Source organism: Heteronotia binoei, chromosome 1 (genome assembly GCF_032191835.1).
Source record: "Heteronotia binoei isolate CCM8104 ecotype False Entrance Well chromosome 1, APGP_CSIRO_Hbin_v1, whole genome shotgun sequence".
Lineage (NCBI taxonomy): Eukaryota > Metazoa > Chordata > Lepidosauria > Squamata > Gekkonidae > Heteronotia > Heteronotia binoei.
In genome coordinates this window covers 233,264,102-233,282,464 of record NC_083223.1, presented here as the reverse complement: position 1 = coordinate 233,282,464, position 18,363 = coordinate 233,264,102, and the positions used below count along the sequence as shown (strand labels likewise).

Genomic DNA, 18,363 nt, shown 5'->3' with positions numbered 1-18,363 from the left:
GGTGGACTTCTGAAAAAGCAAAAAAGTATTGGCAGATGATTCAACGAGAGACTTCTAAGATCTTGGGATAAGAATTTAACAAAGTGGCAGAGACTTTTCTGTTGGGATTACAAATGGAAAAATTTTCAAAAGAAGATAGGACTTTAATCTGGTATTTGCTCTCAGCTGCTAGGACATTGTATGCGCAGTTGTGGAAGCAAGAAAAAATACCAGAGAAATGGGATTGGATTGTAAAAGTCATGACATGGAGTGAAATGGACAAGTTAACAAGAACCTTAAGAGATTATGATTTAGAAGTATTTAAAATGGAGTGGAAAAAGTTCAGAAGATACGTAGAAAAAGAGTGGAAAATAGAAGGACATTGGACAATTTTTGATAATGACTAAGTATAAGAGGGAGGAGGATATGAATTTTGGTTCTTATTAATTAAGGGTACCTTTGTGGGAGTGTAATGTGCAAGGCACTATAGGGCTGAGAGCTGAGACGGCAAAAGGAGTGCTGTGCATAGAAGCTTTGTAGTGTTGTGTGAAAAAATATGCTATGTCTGTGTTATGTACGCATGCGTTCCTTGTTGGGCAGAATACATTCGATGCTTTATAGGCTGTTGCAGGTGGAATGCTGTGATGTCATATAGTTAATAAAAGGAGGTGCTGAGGTGGCTGGGAAAGTGAAACTGATCTTGCGCAACCACCCAGTGCACACTTCTGTACTTTATCAGACGTCTCCCTGTGTTTTTCTTTTCCTGTGTTCTTCTTTCTCTTCGCACCACAAGTGTCAGAGCTGGACTCTGACAACCTTAAATATTAATATTTTAAGTATAGTACAGCGGCGGGGGTCAAGTAACGGGGGGAGGGGTGGGTAGAAAGTAATATATGGGATAGGAGGAAAAAGTAGTTATTAATGATGTTAGAAATTGAATATACTACCATATGTCACTAATAAAATTGTTTGAAGCAAAGTTCTGCACTGAGAACTAAGCCTACATTATCAGAGTCACATAAAGGGAAGTAGACAGAAAAGGTTTGGTATTGTCAGAAAAAAGCTGCAAGTTTTAGGCATTTAAACATATCAGTTGAAAGATCCAGAAGGACAACAGGGCATATGAAACTTTTAACAGTTGGGAGAAACAAGAAGAAAGAATGCAGTAAATGGGAAATAGAATTTTAGGTTGAGAGAGGACATACCAAAAGGACACAGACCATGCAAAGTTATGGAGAGGGAGAAAGTAGATAGGTAAGTTTGGGTAACTAAAGCAAAACAGATAATATGCTGAAAGGCAAAAGAGGGAGACAATGCAAAAACTATAAAAGATGTGTAATAGGATCATAATGATGAGCAGAATTGATGTAGCTGAAAAATTCAAGACAGAAGAAAGGTCTGACAGAATAGGGAGGAAGACAGAACAAAAATACCTAGCATGGGATTGGTAACTGCAGTAAAAACTGCCACAACCTCTGAACTAGAGGCTGGGTCGTATCAAAAAAGAGGAAAATTATATCTGAGGGTATGTTCCCCAGAGGCAGATTCAAGCACGTTTCTCCTCTCTATGACAGAAGCCATTTTCCCTCTTTCCAACTTGTGTTCCAGTAGCTTAAGGCCAAAGCTGCTTTGGCTCATGGGAGTCAGCAATGACTTAGCACAGAGCATTCTGTACAATTTTAGAATTTATTAAGCACTCAAGAGACAAAGCAAGAAACACAGCACACTGTTTCAAGGGGAGGGAATAAAATAGAGTTTCTAGCTTAATCAAACATCCAAACTCTTGTACTATGGAAACAGATAAGAATTTAGCTGGTATTCCATAGCTGACAAATTTCCATAATTTCCCTGACACTTTGGGGAAAGTAAGAGCAATGGGACTTAACCGATTAAAAATAGTGAGATAGCTTCACTTTTCATGCCTCAGAGAATTAAAGCCAACAACAACTATTTCCCCCAGGGTCAGGTAGTTTTAGCCCTTTGCGATGGTGAACAAAATTGTGATTTCATCTGAGAGAACAATGACAAGGTGCTGGCTTGGATCAGCTTCATCTGGTCTGGCACTTAATTAACAATGGTTCATCCCACTGGCACTAGGGCAGGGGTAGCCAACCGTAGCTCTCCAGATGTTTTTTGCCTACAACTCCCATCAGCCCCAGCCAGCATGGCCAATGGCTGGGGCTGATGGGAGTTGTAGGCAAAAATACATCTGGAGAGCTACTGTTGGCCACCCCTGAACTAGGGGATGAACTCATTAAGAGTTCTCATCTAAGAGGAAAGATTGGAAATGGCCTGGACTTTACATATGAGGGAGAAGAAGTGAGTAAGGAAGTTTTGGAGGGGGGGAGGCTTTGGCCATGAACAGAATGAGAATAGAAACACAATCTCAAGAAGGAGAAGCATCCCCATTAAACAATTTGAAAAATAATGAGGGGAAACAAGAGCTCTTGTTGCAATGAAAGAAAGAAAAGGCTGGTTTTTATAGATATTAGAAAGACAAAACAGGCAAGATTTAGCAGTTGAGTTAATATATGTGGAGAGTAGAAGACCCAAAGATAACATTGGCTTAGATAGATATAAAAAGAGCCTGGAGGATGGCTGTAATGCTGCCTATTGGCCAAGATCGCTCAGTGGGACTGGGACCTCTGGGTTTAAACAGAGGATGCCTGTCATGGTTAGATGCTGGGGAATAGTCAGCAGTCTGAGGGCCATTGCCAAGAGGCCCTATCTGTGGGGTTCCTTGTGGCATCTGGCTGGCCATTGGTGGAAAAAAGATGGAGTAGATCAAACTGAGCTTGCGAGTTTACCTAGTTTGAATATGAGCAGATGGGGGATAGTGCAAGCATCCCTAAAACTTGTGGTCTGTTTATTTATAAAAACAAGTATGGATAGTTTTAAAGTCAACTTGCATTATTTATTTAAAATATAACAACTCCAGTACTTGTAAAATTCTACAGATGCAAAGTAACAATTCAAAACTAATCAACAGGGTAACCATAAATAAAACAGAACGAAGTTTGAGTCCAGTGACACCTATAAGACCAACAAAGTTTAATTCTGGGTATAAACTTCCACGTGCACACACACTCCATCAGATACATGCACACAAAAGCTTTTACCCAGAATTAAACTTTGTTGGTCTTAAAGGTGCCGCTGGATTCAAACTTTGTTCTGTTGCTTCTGACCAACATGGCTATCCACATGAATCTGTCATAAATGAAACGAGCAAGACCTGAGCCAGCATTAGATGCACTCTCTCTCTCTCCTGAATCCACAATATGCTAAAGGAATTAAATATCCACCCCTGCAATGGAGCTACCATGAATCTCAATGGTAATTTTCCATGAGTGGAACACCACTTCCAACTGCGAAGGAGTGGGTGCACTTTTTATAAATTTTTCTTCCCTCTGCAGCATTGTTCCCCTTCCCCCTGCAACATCATGCTTAGCATTGTTACTGGGAGTGAGCCCTGAGAACAGGACTTCAGGGGGTATAGTACACTGCAACAAGAAGGGAACTCTCTGATTATGGCTCACTGGGCACAACCGATGCACTGGATTTACCCCACCCCACCACCTGCTATATGACTTCTGAACAAATACTGAAACTTCTGAGAGAAGAATTTCAGACTGATCATCTGCTAATGGTTGTCTGAAATTACTATAGGTGTGAAATTATGGAAGTGTGAAATTACTGCAGGTCTCCTCCTAAGTGAGGGAAGAAAGATACCCCAATAGAGAGACCTGGATCTGCAACAGAAACCTAGTCTAATAAGAAACAAACCACTGTTGTCCACAAAGTTAATTGATTGTGCTTTATACAACCAGCTACTGTAAATACAGACGTGAGTGAGTTTCAGACAGAACTATTCAGACTCTTCAGAAAAATATAAATAATAATAATTATGTGCTATCAAGTTGCAAACCAATTCATGGAGACACAAACATAAGGTTTTCAAGGCAGAAGATCAGCTGAGGTGGTTTGCCATCTACTGCACAGCAACCCCAGTCCTCCTTGCTGGTCTCCCATCCAAATACTAACCATAGTCAATCCTGCTTAGCTTTGAATCTCTAAGAAGATTCCATTACTGGTTGTACCTCATATTTTTCCCCATGGCATGGCTTTGTTGGATTTCCAGAGAACATATCCTGCTATTTGAGTAGTTTTTAGCATTAAAAATGAAAACTTTTAACTTACACTGTACAGCAGAGAGAGATACAGACTGAACCTTTGTACCACTCCTTTTTGGAGCTCTAAATAGTTGTAGAAGTAGCAACTATACCCATGTTTTTCAGGATGACTATCCATACTATAAGGATTCTTGTATCTGAAGCCAAACAGTGATCAGTTAGTTGCTTGTTCATACACAGCTCCTGTCAGAACTTGGATGAACTTCAGACGATTCTAATACTTGTTACAAGTTAGGATCTTTATTGAAGAACTACAGTACTAGAGCAACGAAATAACAGTAATGCCAATTCCTGGCAGTTGGTTACATTTTATGCCATCAGTAAAGCACAATAAAACAATCATTCACACGGTCTCAGACAAGTGTCTCTTTTTCCCAGCCTTCGTTATCAGAAGGGAGGATGCTCCCCTGTTGTGAAGGCCAAACGGCCTGTCTTCAAAGGGCACCTGTGGATGTTAAGCAGAGACTATCTGCCGCCTGCCCTACTGCCCTAAATATTTGGCATAGCATAGGGGCCAGGGTTAATTGCTGTGGTCAGGCACTCTATGTTATTACTAAGTTACAGCATGGAGTCAGTTTGGTCAAGGCAAGTAAAGCAAAAGTTACAAGTTCTGACAGCTCCTATGTGTACACACAGAAGAATGTAGGGGGAAATCCAGACTGTACCTTTAAAAGCCATTAATTCTTCCAGATGCTGCACAGACATTCTGTGAAACCTAAAGATCTTGCTCCTGTTCGTTATCAAGAAGGGAAATCATAGAAAAATAACAAAATATTGTTTTATAAAATAGAGTCTCAATTATTGAGTAATGGAAGGTATTCTCAACAAGCACACTGTCTACCCTACGGCAGGGGTCCCTAACTTTATCTTCAGTCACACTGTAATGTACTGAGTGACGAGACGTGTTGAAGGCAACATGCTTTATTAGCAAGTACATCACAAGAGATGGAAACACGGGCCAGGCCCCGATTATATACATACCCCGGAACAACCCTCAGCCTGGCCAGGTCCAATCCTGGCCAGTTAAACTTCCCACCACAGATCCTGATTGGCAGAGCGTATTTGCGAGCTACGTCCAGGGACCAGTGGACTTCCACTGGTCACCTCTGTAGCGTTCACTGTGTTATAACTTCAGGACTGAAATGCAAACGCACATAGTGAAGATTCTTGTGCTGTGGTGGCAGCTGCTACTGAAGCAACTTTCTAAAAATTCGCAGAGCCAATCAAATATTCAATGGCCAATCAGAAGCCCTCTTGGGCAAAAGCTCCACCCGCTCCACCCACTTTCTCAAAACAATTAGAGGGCACCAGGGAAGGCAATAGCAAGTGCTATGGCATTCATGGGCTCCTCACTGAGGACTCCTGCATCAAGTGATGGGGGATAATCCAGGTGAAAAGCTCCTTTATGTGTATGAAGGCAGTTGGCCAAGTCAAGGCACCTCTGGACACCATGCTGGGAATCCCTGTTATAGAGAAATGCTTTTTATCTATATTTTATTTATAATGAGCTAAGAAAACATTTTTTTTAGACCTGGATATCTATGGATTTTAAGGTTTTTCCCCTACCTTTGTTCTTTTTGAAAGAAATGGTTTAAAAAAAAAGACTTGGGAATCATTCCTCTAAAATGTAATTGTTTTTGCAGAATTCAGTGCAATGAAAATGAACTTCCTAACAAAAATAATGTTCATAAAATTATTAGAATAAGGAAGTGCAACACAAATGGATATGGTCAGTTCTATTCATTAGTCGCTGTCATCAGCTCACAATGGTCTAGCCAGTCTTTTTATAATTTGTTAGACATGTCCTTTGAAAAAATGTAGGACCACAATAAAAACTAAAATGATTTTGACTGCAAGCCAGAAACTGACATTCTAATTGCAGTTGGAGGTATCAGAGCTTTAGAGCAATTCAAAATCCATCTCTTTCTTTCCAAGTGTAACTAGGTTATATGCACACAAAAGAATTTTCCCCAGCAAATATTCTGACAACTTTCTGAACTGAGCTGATACTTACAATAACTTATTTTTCACTGATTTGTAGAACAGCCTCATCTTGTAAATTATGCTGTAATTAACATGCAACATAGTATTATTTGTGCAGGTACTAGATTAGTGAACTACACATTCAACAGCACGTATTTGAAGTGGATAGAAACATAGTTAACATTAACAAATAGTCCCAAGCAGAGTTCCACCCAATGGCCATAGAAGGCTGTGATTCTGCTCAGAATTGCATTGTACATATGTTTTTTTAAAAATAATAATAATAATAACAGGATTTACTCCTATTGACTTGGTGTATCTCTAAATTAGAAGAAAGCTGGCATTACTCAATACACACATTTTTAAAAGTCCAGATGTAATGCCTATGTGCCTATACTAAGAAGAAAATACATTTATAGGATGTTTGTAATATCATAGACTTGACTGGTAAGTAATATCTTGTCACATAATTTGGTAAACACATCCTTTAAAAATATTTACAATGCAGTTGGGGGATAACAAGATAGACATCTGAAAATGTAATGTTAAAGAATAACACATAAATGGAGACTTTCAAAGGGTAGATGTAAATCCATAGACTTTACAACTATTGGTTGCCCTTTTCAAAAACCATGTTACATCATGTACCACATTTCCACAGAAATAACCCTTTTGTGATCTCTAGAGGATGTGTCTTTTTAGGAGTAGTTTATATCAGACAATGTGAACCTTCCACATAGAAAAGATCTTTTCTAAAGCACCACATCCAGCTTGAATTAGCAGGAATGTGTATAACTCTGCTTGAATTTGTGGAATGGCATACAGCATAAATTCAAAATGCCACAGGAATGGCCCAAGAGAGATGGCTGCTAGTAAACCTTCCACTGATGTTCCAACAGCAACATCAAGAGCATAACAATAGCGAGGGGGGGGGAGAAGAATCATTGTAACAATAGCAGCCAATCCCCAGTTTCCCTAGCAACTCTATTATCTCTTACAAATCAGATTGATGTTCCTGTTGATCAGGCATACATAAAGCACACCAATCAGCATGCAGTGATGCATGCACATTAGCTTTGCACAGAATGCAAATAATCAAAATGCCCTTCACATGAACCATGTATGACAGACACCAAAAAACATGCAGTGAGCCTGTATGAGAAGGTCAAGATAGCTCCACACTTCTGGCATTCTGCAAACTACATAGAACAGAATTGCTCAAGTGGCCATTTTTATAAAGGCTATCAGACCAGATTATGATGCAACGGTGATTTAATAGAGGGAATGGGACTGTGGCCTACCCTACTGCACATAGCATATATTATTTTGTTTGCTGTATTATTATCTTGCTTTCATTACCTAAGTGGAGAACCTTCACTTTCCTGGAGGGCAGCTGGGATAAGAATGTGATTGTTAAGTATATATATATGGGAGAAAGCCCCACTGGATATATTAAGGTTTTCTTCCAAGAAAACATTTATAGGATTGGACTTCATGGCATGTTTTTAGCAATATGATTTGTATTAAAGCATCCTGGGTACAGGATAAAGTAAAAACAAAATAAATGAGAAACCAAAATGACAACCAGTTTGGTGAAGTGGTTAAGTGCGTGGACTCTTATCTAGGAGAACCAGGTCTGATTCCCCACTCTTCCACATGTACCTGCTGATGTGACCTAGAGTCAGTCACAAGTTCTCACAGTCCTCAAGAGCAGTTTTGATTAGAGGTTTCTCAGTTCCACCTACCTCACAGGGTGTCTGTTGGGGGGGGAGGGAAGGGAGATTGTAAACTTCTCTCCTTCAGGTACTGAAGGGTGGGATATAAATCCAATTTCATCCTCCTCCTCCTCCTAAAATGGCTAGGGGAATATAATATAGTGGGTTCTATGGATCGATGAGGCAAAGTGGTAGTGAAACATCAGCTCTTTATTGATTTCAGCATAGTAAAGGCTAAGCATAAGACTGGAGACTGGGCCAACAATATGTACACTTCAGGGTTCCCACGCTAGCACTCTATTGGTCCATTCAAACCAGTAGGGAGGCCTGTGATTGGAGCAGGGCAGCAGGGATTAGGATCCTGCTGCCCATTGTTCCCAAGTCCCCAAGCTCTGGTTGTCTGGCTCCAATGAGCCAGGCAAGAGCACCCAATTCAGTTCTCACTTGAGTCCACATACATATCAGGGAGCGAATTTACTGTTGTGCATGTTATCCCAAATAGAAGGTATAGGCACCCTTCCTGGATCGTTTAGCTGCTGAAACCAAAATATAAGAACTGATTGCAGCTGGAGGTCAGCTTGTATAAAACAAGAATACAAATAAGAACATAAAAGTGGGCAATATTTGGTACGTACAGCTTTCATTCACGTGTATAGAAGCTGTATACACAAGGAAAAATCCATGTTGCCTAATTCACATGAAAAGGTGGCCAGACATATCAGGCGCATTGTGGGGACTGCGCTCTCTTGATATGTTCATATGGATATAACACCTGAAGAGGCCTTCTGTCTCATTACAAAGACCATCAAAACAGTTTAACTCTAGATTTTGTCTGAAGCTTTTCCTGTGAAATTACATCTATGAACCCATCAAAATGTGATGTTGCTTCGAGCGTGGAATTTCTTTCTCACAACTGTGTCAAGAGAGCAAAATGCAGATTCCCTTTCAATATGGTTTCTGCCTGCTGAGATAGTGCAAAAACTGAAATGAAGCTTCTCTGTACTCACACAGTGCTAAACCCTATTATTCCTAGTACACAGACATTGTGAAAATCTCAGTTATTACTTGTTAGTATGGTGGGAGCTATAAGCCAGCATGTTTAGGAGAGAGTCAGTTTGCCAAAACCTACCGTACTTTATTATAAAATTCCCATTTTACCTGGTTGGTTATCAGGGATTAGTAAACGTCCTTTGTAATTTTTACATCCCTGGCAAATAATTCCACAATAAAGCAATAGTAAACGCTGCTGGATTTAAGTTCTAATGTCAACCAAAATTTATAGCTGCCCAAATAAATATCTGCACTTATGGTTAATCCATTCAAGTATTATTATCATAATATCTTTCTATATTAAACAGACTTGCACAAACAAAGCTTGAAAATCAAATGGCTTCTCAAATGGCAGTGACAAGCATAATTTATGAAATGTTTCACTAAGCTAGCAAGGCTAGTCACAATTTTTTTTAGTAAGTAGTAAAAATAAATAATACAAATACAGATTTGTAGTCCGTGCTCTGTTCCAACTCTTATCTGCAGCTCTGACTTTTTATCTGAGTATCTTATAATTGTAATCGCATTGACAAAAAGTGCATACTTCATTTCTTCCTCACTTTAACCTTGGTAACCATGTGAACAGAACCATAGATAAAAGAACAGAGGTCTACTAGAATAAATATATGAATGTAACAAGAAGGGGGGGAATGAAAAGCAGCACTTTGAGGTCTGCTTCTGTTGAGAAGCAGACATCAAAAGGGCTGGGGAGAGTTTGTTTCAAAGAGGTACAAGCACAAGAAAGCTGTCTTATCACAGACTATCTAAGAAAACTTGTGCTAGATACCGACTTAAATCATCTGTTTCAGTAACTCTTTGGTAAAAGCTGTTTGCTAAAAGAACTAAATTGTTTGGAGTGGGGAGTCTCAAGTTGCTCTGTTAGGCCCATTTACTTGGTAATAAGCCCTGAATGCAGGGCTTTTTTTCAGCAGGAACACACAGGAATGCAGTTCTGGCTGGCTCAGTGTCAGGGGGTGTGGCCTAATATGCAAATGAGTCTCTGTTGGGCTTTTTCTGCAAAATGACTCTCTGTTGGGCTTTTTCTGCAAAAAGCCCTATGTGTAACAATGGTGATGTCAGGGGTGTGTGGCCTAATATGTAAATAAGTTCCTGCTGGGCTTTTTCCACCAAAAATGGACCTCCCAAATCCAGTTACATAGGACTAGGTTGTCCTTCTATCAGATGTCAATGCAGTATTGATACTTATGAATGAACCATGTCATGGAACCTGCATGGACAAAAGCCATGTGGAATGGAGCCATAATGAGAGGAATTAGAGGGTTCATACGAGAACCAGTTTGGTGTAGAATCACATAATCATAGAGTTGGAAGGGACCTCCAGGGTCATCTAGTCCAATCCCCTTCACAAAGCAGGACATTCATAAGTACTCATACACACCCAGTGACCCCTGCTGCAAGCCCAGAAGATGGCAAACCCCACCCCCCAGCTTAGTACTGATGCAACCCTTCCTACCCTCTTCATGATCTGTCTAAATTCACAAAATCAGCATTGCTGTCAGATGGCCATCTAGTCTCTATTTAAAAACCTCCAAAGAAGGAGAGCCCACCACCTCCCAAGGAAGCCTTTTCGACTGAGGAACCACTCTGTCAGGAAGTTCTTCCTAATGTTTAGCTGAAAACTCTTTCGATTTAATTTCAACTTGTCAGTTCAAGTCCAACCACTACACTTATCTAGGCACAGAATTAAAGCTTCAAATATTTCTAAGGGTTGACTTCACATTTTATAGTTTTAGTTACATGCACATTACAGATTTACAACCCGATCTTTATAGATCCTTATATTACAACATACACAATGTGAAGCTACATCTGATCTGGCCAAGTGGCATCCATATCTTAAGGCACCTTTTTTGCCTTCTTCCGCTGGAATGCCAATCATTCCTTTTCTTGGAAATAAATAATCTCGACATTTTTAAAATTCATTTATAACATCATTAGCCTTTTTTCTCCCTCGCAGAACTCAAGGCAGCTTACAGTACAAATAAAACGATTGTAGAAAACACAGTGAAAACAATATTAAAAAACCAACAATTATTAAAACACATAAAAAGGTCACAATTTATAAACTCCACTTAGAACTGCCAATAAATTAAAACTAGATCAGTCAAATGAAGTCCTAAATAAAACTGTCTTCAACTGCAGATCTACAGTGAAGGGACCAGATGCACCTTCTTGGGGAGGTGGTTTCATAATTGCCAGGCTGCCACCAAAAAGGCCTTCTCTTATGTGCTGACCAGATGAACTTCTTTGATTGGTGGGACACTCAGGAAGGCCTCTCTCCATGTTCTTAATTGCCAGGAAAGAGTGTATGGGAGAAGACTGTCCTTTATATGTCCCAGTTCCAAGCCATGTAAATTTGACTTGAATTTGGGCTTGAGAGTGGATCTGTACACAGTGTGATTGCTGTAGTATTGGGATCATATGCTCGTCCTGACCAGCAGTCTAGACACAGCATTTTACATTAGCTGTAGCTTCTGAACATTCTTCAAAGGTAGCCCCATGATGAGAGCATTGCAATAGTCCAGTCTAGATATAACTAAGCCATGGATCACCGTAGCTAGATCTGACTGAACCAGGATCACTGTGCCTAGATCTGACTGAGCCTGGTGCATGTGATGCATCAGCTGAAGCTGGGCAAAAGCACTCCAGGCCACCTCAGCCACCTGGTTTTGGAAGGTGACTGCCTTGAGCACTCCCAGGCTGCAACCCTGGCTTTTCAAGGGGAGTACAACGCCATCTGAGACAGGAGAGATCTTAAGTCCATGGTCTGCCTTTCTGTTAGCCCAGAGAGCTTCTGTCTTGTCAGGATTAACTTTCAGCTTGTTTACCCTCAACCAGACCATTAATGAATCCAAGTACCAGCAACAGTATCCTTGGAATTAATATTAATAATCTAATATGTTCGCATTGTAGCACCTTAACTGTAATGGTTTTAACTAATTATTTATTTAACGTATTTTAATGTATTTTACCATATAATGTATTAAATGTAATCATGGTACTTCCATGTCTGTGAGCTGCCCTGAGCCTGCTTCGGCGGGGAGGGCGGGATACAAATAAAAATTATTATTATTATTATTATTATTATTATTATTATTATTATTATTATTATTAGAATTATGTGGAAAGAATGGTAGAGCTCAGTATCATCTGCATATTGGTGACACTGCAACCTCCTGATGACATCACCCAGTGGCTTCACACAGATATTAAATAGTATGGGGAATGAGCCCTGTAGAACCCCACAGGCTGAAAGTCAGAGCAGGAATCCCCAGTGCCAGATTAAAACTGTGGAGGCCCCTAGGCAGTCAAAATCTCGGGGGGGGGGGGGCTTGCAAATTATCTCAGAGTCAGAGCACCCCACCTACAGCTCCCACTGCAGCCTGCAGGCACCTTCTCAAAAGCCTCTTTGACAAAGCTGCGGAGGAGAGACAGAGAGAGGCAAACTTGGCAACAACACCAGCAGCAGCCACACCAGGCAAGTTGGGCAAAGAGTGGCTCAGTGCATGCTGTGCATGCAGGCCCTGTTAATCTGGCCCTGGGAATCCCACAACACTGCCTTCTGAGACCAATCCCTAGCTAGGACTTGAATCACTGTAAAACTGTGCCCTTTAATTCTAGTGTTGAGAGGCAGCTCAGTAGGATACTATGGTCAGTAGTACTGAATGCTGCTGAGAGATCCATCAAGGTCACCAATGTACTCTCTGTTCCAAATCCTGGCCTAAATCCAGACTGAAATGGGTACAGAAAATCAGTCTCTTCCATGCTCTGGTCACATCAAGATTATCACCATCCTATCATAGCATTGTTATCATCTGTATACTATTGGCCACCTGTGGCCCCCATCTGTAGATGGCTATGTCTATGGATCTGGGCCACATGGAGGCTAAAGAGATTTTTCTACAAACTTGGGACATTCCCCAGGTTTGCAGAAAAAAATGATTTTTAAAAACACACTTTTAGAAAAAATCCCCCTAAAAGTAAAGTAACGTTCTCTGTGCAAGAGCAGAGAACACATCTTCAGCAGTGGTGGTGCCAGGGAGCCACACTGGGCCCTACAGTAGCAAGAGCTGAGCAGCCCAGGGCTCCAGATGGATCTTTCTACAAATGTAATGCCCCAGTCTTTTTTTTTTTTGGGGGGGGGGGGGTGGAATCTGAACTCTAAAATAAATGTTGGGTTTTTGAACCTCCCCCCTCCAAAAAAAATAAAAAAATAAAAGGTGTACCTGTGGCCATCAGTGGCCATTGCTAAGCCACCGCAACTTATTTGCCAGCATTCCAGGCTTGGTTTGTCAGTAAAGACAGGCCAGGGGGAGGGGGCAGGGCCCTTTCTGGAGATGTTATGGCCTTTGAGTGAGGACTCATCAGGCCCAGCAACAATCACTGGGCAGCTTGTTACCACACAACTTGTTTGACTCACCTAAGCTTCCTACTGTTCCACAACTGCAACTCCAGAAAACCCAGTGCGAAGTAGCATTTATAGAGCTTCAGACTAGGGTCTGGGAGACTCAGGTTCAAATTCTTACTCTGCTGTGGAAGCTCAGTGGGTGACTGGGCCAGCCTAACCTATCTCACAAGGTTGCTGTGAGGATAAAATGGATAAGAAAATGATGTAAGCTACTTCGGGTCCCAATTGTGGAGAAAGGCAGGCTATAAATAAAGTAAAGAAATAATATAGCTGAAGATGGGGTGGCAGATAAAAGGTAGGTTGAATGGTAAATGGGATATCTGACATATTTTCCTCTGAAACCTCTCAGAAGCAAGGTGGATGGGGACCACTGAAAGGGCCTTTTCAGTCACGGTACCACACCTCTAGAATGCCATAAGAGAGCATTGCCTAATGCCTTTGTTTCCAGTGCATGGCACCAGGCAAAAAAATTATTTTGTTCAGTTGAATATTAATGTTATGTCTGCTTTAGTCAGATGGAGGGATGCTACTATATTATATTGATTATTAGCTATTTTGGGCAATAATCTGTTTTGGGAAAGTGGGAAATAAAGATTTTAAATCAATTGGTCCATCCTATACACAGGGAAGGGACATGGCTCAGTAGTAGAGCATCTGCTTGGCATGCGAAGATCCCAGGTTCAATGCCCAGCATCTCCAAATAAAAGGATCAGATAGCAAATGATATGAAACACCTCAGCCTCAGACCCTGGAGATCCTTTGCCAGTCTGAGTAGACCATACCGATCTTGATGGACAGATAGTCTAATTCAGTATAAGGCAGCTTTGTGTGCCCATGCATTCTTGTGATGATATTCCACCAGAACTATCAGAAGGATTTATTTCCAGTATTTTACTAACAAGTTATTGCAGTTCTAACTTCAGTATGATTATGACGGCAGACTCTGGGTATCAAGCCATTGTATGTGAAGTAAACACTCATTTATATTTGGCAGCCTGTATACAGCGAGTATTTGTTGTAGAGGGCTGTAGAATATCCAGGCTTCCTACAGCTTGCTCAGTGTACAAACAGTTATATAAATACAACTCTCCACTGAATAGGTTTGGAGTATACACCAAATCCATGTGTGAAATGGCCACAGAAATTACATTAGAACCACTCTCTGTGATAATAAAACATTCAAAAGAACCTCTTTACTACATTAACGCTTGCTACTTCACTGGGCATAGTAATCATTATTAAGGCATCTAAAAAGATGGCCCCGTTCAGCCACTCCTATGTTTATATCACTTAGGAATGATATTAATGTGGAAGAGTATTTGTATGAGAATTCAAGGTGTCTTGCTGCCATGTAGGTATTATGTTCAAATGAATAACTGATTTAAAGTGCAAGTAATTTAAATTTAATTTATGTGAAAAAGCACCCTATTGCACATGAGAAGCAGTACAATTCAGTAAACAATGTGCTAAACAAGAGACGTGGGTGTAAATCATACTTCAGGAAAGGACTAATTTGGATGGCCTTAAATGCATAATTATCTCTGGACCTCAGTTTATCCTCTATGAAACACAAACAACTCTAAGGTTGGATCCAGCCAGCTTTTTCACTCAATCTCAACTAATTACCCTTCTTTCTATAAACCTTGTCACACATGGATTTCGACCACTTTGGTTCTATGATCCCCAGCATAGCCTTTTCAGTGGTCAAAGAAGAATGCTTCTTCCTTTTTCATCTTCTGGAGAGCAGGCCACATCCAATTCACAGCCTCTTCTGTTTACATAGGAAGAACTGAGACAACTGTAGAAAACTCAATACAAAATAAAAAAAGTTTTGCAACAAATAATAATTTACCCATTTTGCACATGTAGTGCTTGACCATAGAAACCAAAACCTTCCACACTTTCTATAAATACCCTATACTTTTTATATAATTTGAATTGGTTTCTGATATTCTGCCAGTGACTCCCATCTAACAAATTGTGTCATATTACTGAAAATTAGAGTGATGATGAAAAGTGCCATCAATTTATGAAGATCCTGTAGAGCTTTCGAGATAAGAGATGAACAGAGGTAATTTGCCATTGCCTGCCTTTCCATAGGAACTCTCGTATTCCTTGTTGGTCTCCCATCCAAGTACTAATCAGGGCTGAACCTACTTAGCTACAATGACCTGAGAAGGTTGAGAAGGTCAGGCTAGCTTGGGCCATCCAAGTCGCGGCGGGGGGGAGGGCGGCGGAAATTACTGTACAATCAAGAAAATCAATATAAGATGGAAATTATTGTAAACTGAGTTTCCATATTAATAAAGTAGAAAGGGAGATTTTGAGATTGATCTGGATAAAAGCCAAGCATAATTTAAGGCAACTTATTCATTCTAAGGATACAAACCTATCACATCCTGGCCATGCTCAGTCATGGTTTTCTAGCACAAGGCAGAGAGTCTCATGTACACCCTGATTCCTCATACTATATGGCCACATAACATGGGAATACTACAGAAACCTTACAATTACTGTTCTTCTTTCCTGTGTATTACTTTTATTTTTTTACATTTTAGTTATTTATAATAGCTCTTTTATATCTAGAGACACATTTTAAATGTACAATAAAGACTACTTTGTATGTACTCAAGACCCCCTTGATTGACTCTATCTCCAGCTCAAAGCAGGATTGGGGGAGATAGGTGCAGGAAGAGTCAAAGTATTCACTCAGATCAGAAATCACAGTTAGGGAAGCTAAGAAGAATGAGCCTAAGTCTCTCTCATATCACACTGGGAATGTGATACTTGACTAGAACCTTTGCTGGAAGCAAGTGTTCTTAAACTCAGTGGAACTCACTTCCATGTAAACATTTGCAGAATTAAGGTTTTAAGAATAACCACACTTGATTATTTACACAGATATGAGAAACGGCATGTTACACTCACTGTAGGTTTACTAGTTTCTCAAGTGAAAAGCATATGAAAAGTATTTCGCTGGGTGAACTCTAGACTCCATACTGTCAAAGGTGGGTTAATCACACTACCCAAAGTCTAATGTCATGGCTGGACTAGGGATGCAGAAAAACCAACATAAGTATCTAGATGCATGATGCTAAACCTAATAACAGTAACAGTAATAATACATTTCTGGTGGACAGGAATGTACATATATGATGTCACAAGAATCGCAACTCAAATAACAGGCAGAATCCAAATTTGCCACAATTTAGTACCAAAACAATGTTGGGATCCAACTTGTTGATGTTTTAGTAGCAGAAAAACAGTATTTAAAAAAGATAAAACTTGGGAATATATGGTTGAGTTTGAATGACTTCAGCAAGATCTAGATGTAAGATTTAAGTTTTAATAACGCTATTCCTTTGAAGAGATTCAAGAACAAGAATATTAAGGTTCCAGAAAAGCAGCTTCAATATGGGGGGGGGGGGGGAGAGAGAACCCAGGCTGCTTCCCCAAATTACTTCTAGCAGATATAAAGCCATCTCATGAGTCACGCACATGTTTTAAAATACATGGAAATGAAATATCATAAGAGTAGTGCACATGTCTGTTTGAGAGACCTGGAAACTTGAATTGTTTCTGAAAACTCACCCTATTCATGTTTTCTCTCTTAAAAAAACATATTATCTTTCAGAAAATCTGTTACACATCTAAGTCTCTCTTCTCCTCAAAAACACATAAAAGCAAGACTAAATATATTCAATTGGAAGCAATTCTCTCATCTGTTTCAGGAGCACTTCCCAGTAATGGGAACATAAGCTCTACTCAGGTGGTGAAATTTGGGATCAGGGTGAAAACTGAGTAGAGGGGAACACTATGTGAATTACAGCTGCATGCATCAGAGTACAGATCTTCAGAGAACAGCATCTTCTCCACCTATATTCTACTTAGGCATTGGCTAAGGGTGTTGGCAACTAAAAACAGTAATAAAATACAAACCTCCAGTTTGGAGGAGGGATGATGCTTGCATATCTAGATTTTGAGTGCAATTAAACTAAAAACTCCGGCAAGATTCTAGGTCTTATGCATACACATAATATAAACAGGAAGGATCCAACTGCATCCAGATTTCTCACATACATCTCCAGAGATATTTGCTGATCTAAAATGCAAGACGCATGTTAAACCATGAGAAGTTGTGGAGCGTTATTTTGCCGATCCTCCCCTAGCCCACCCACACCCTTTCTTACCTGATAATGTCATCGTTGTGCCCCAAGAAAAATTTCTGGCTGTGCTCTCTGGTATTGTAAACGACTCCGACTCCAGCCACGAAGTAAACCACTTCCTTGCCTGCCGTGTAGTACAGGTTGTTGCGGCATTGATGACCCCTATACCCATATACCCACTCCAGACGGAGCTGGCATCTAGGAGCTGTCCGATCCGCCATGATAACCAACGCTCCCCCCCCCCCCCTGCCCACAAGCACACGAGAAAAAAACTGGTACTGCCCCCACCCCCACGTCCTTTGCCTTCCCCAGTTTCCCCCTTTCCAAATGCTGTCAATTCCTGCTTGGCTGCCAAGTCTTCAGGCTGCACTTCCCGGTGCTGATTTTCAGTGGAAAATGCATCCAGGCAGAGTCCTGCTCTGCTGCTACAGCCACCGCTGCTGCTGCTTTGCCTAGTGCTGAGCCGCCACCATAATCTTCTACTGCCAGAGACAAGCAGCTGCTGCTTTCCCGCTATTTGCAACCCGGACAACTTCAATCAAGGAGGTGGGGGAGGCACACAGATACAGGAAATCAGTGCCATACAAAACTGTGCGCGTCCATTCCATCCAAAGAAGAAGGGAGCTTGGTAGCGTTACAATCAAGGCTTGCAGAATACTGGAGCTGTGCATTCCGCCCCCCCCCCCTCTTATTGCATCTTCCTAGCTTCTTGCAAAGGGAAAGTCCTTGTATTCAAACATGCCTGTAGTTTTCAATTATGTAAAAAGTGCAGCTGATGTGCAAAATGAGACCATTGTGTTAAAATACCACCAATAAGGTTGTGTTCATTCTGACTGTGGAATAAGACCATC

The 18,363-nt window shown here is 40.6% G+C and overlaps 1 protein-coding gene across 6 annotated transcripts in view; it reads right to left on the bottom strand.

The window, feature by feature from the left end:
* EML6 (EMAP like 6) overlaps positions 1 to 18,149 on the bottom strand; it is a 239,166-nt gene extending 221,017 nt beyond the window's left edge. For 5 of the 6 annotated variants that reach the window (XM_060249187.1, XM_060249202.1, XM_060249195.1 and 2 more), the window contains exon 1: positions 17,537 to 18,148. In XM_060249187.1, the coding sequence (XP_060105170.1) occupies positions 17,537 to 17,733 (197 nt within the window). In that variant the 5' untranslated portion in view covers positions 17,734 to 18,148. Of the gene's footprint in view, positions 1 to 17,536 lie in introns of all 6 variants that reach the window. The other variant, XM_060249242.1, reaches the window with a different exon arrangement.
* Positions 18,150 to 18,363: the final 214 nt, after the last annotated feature.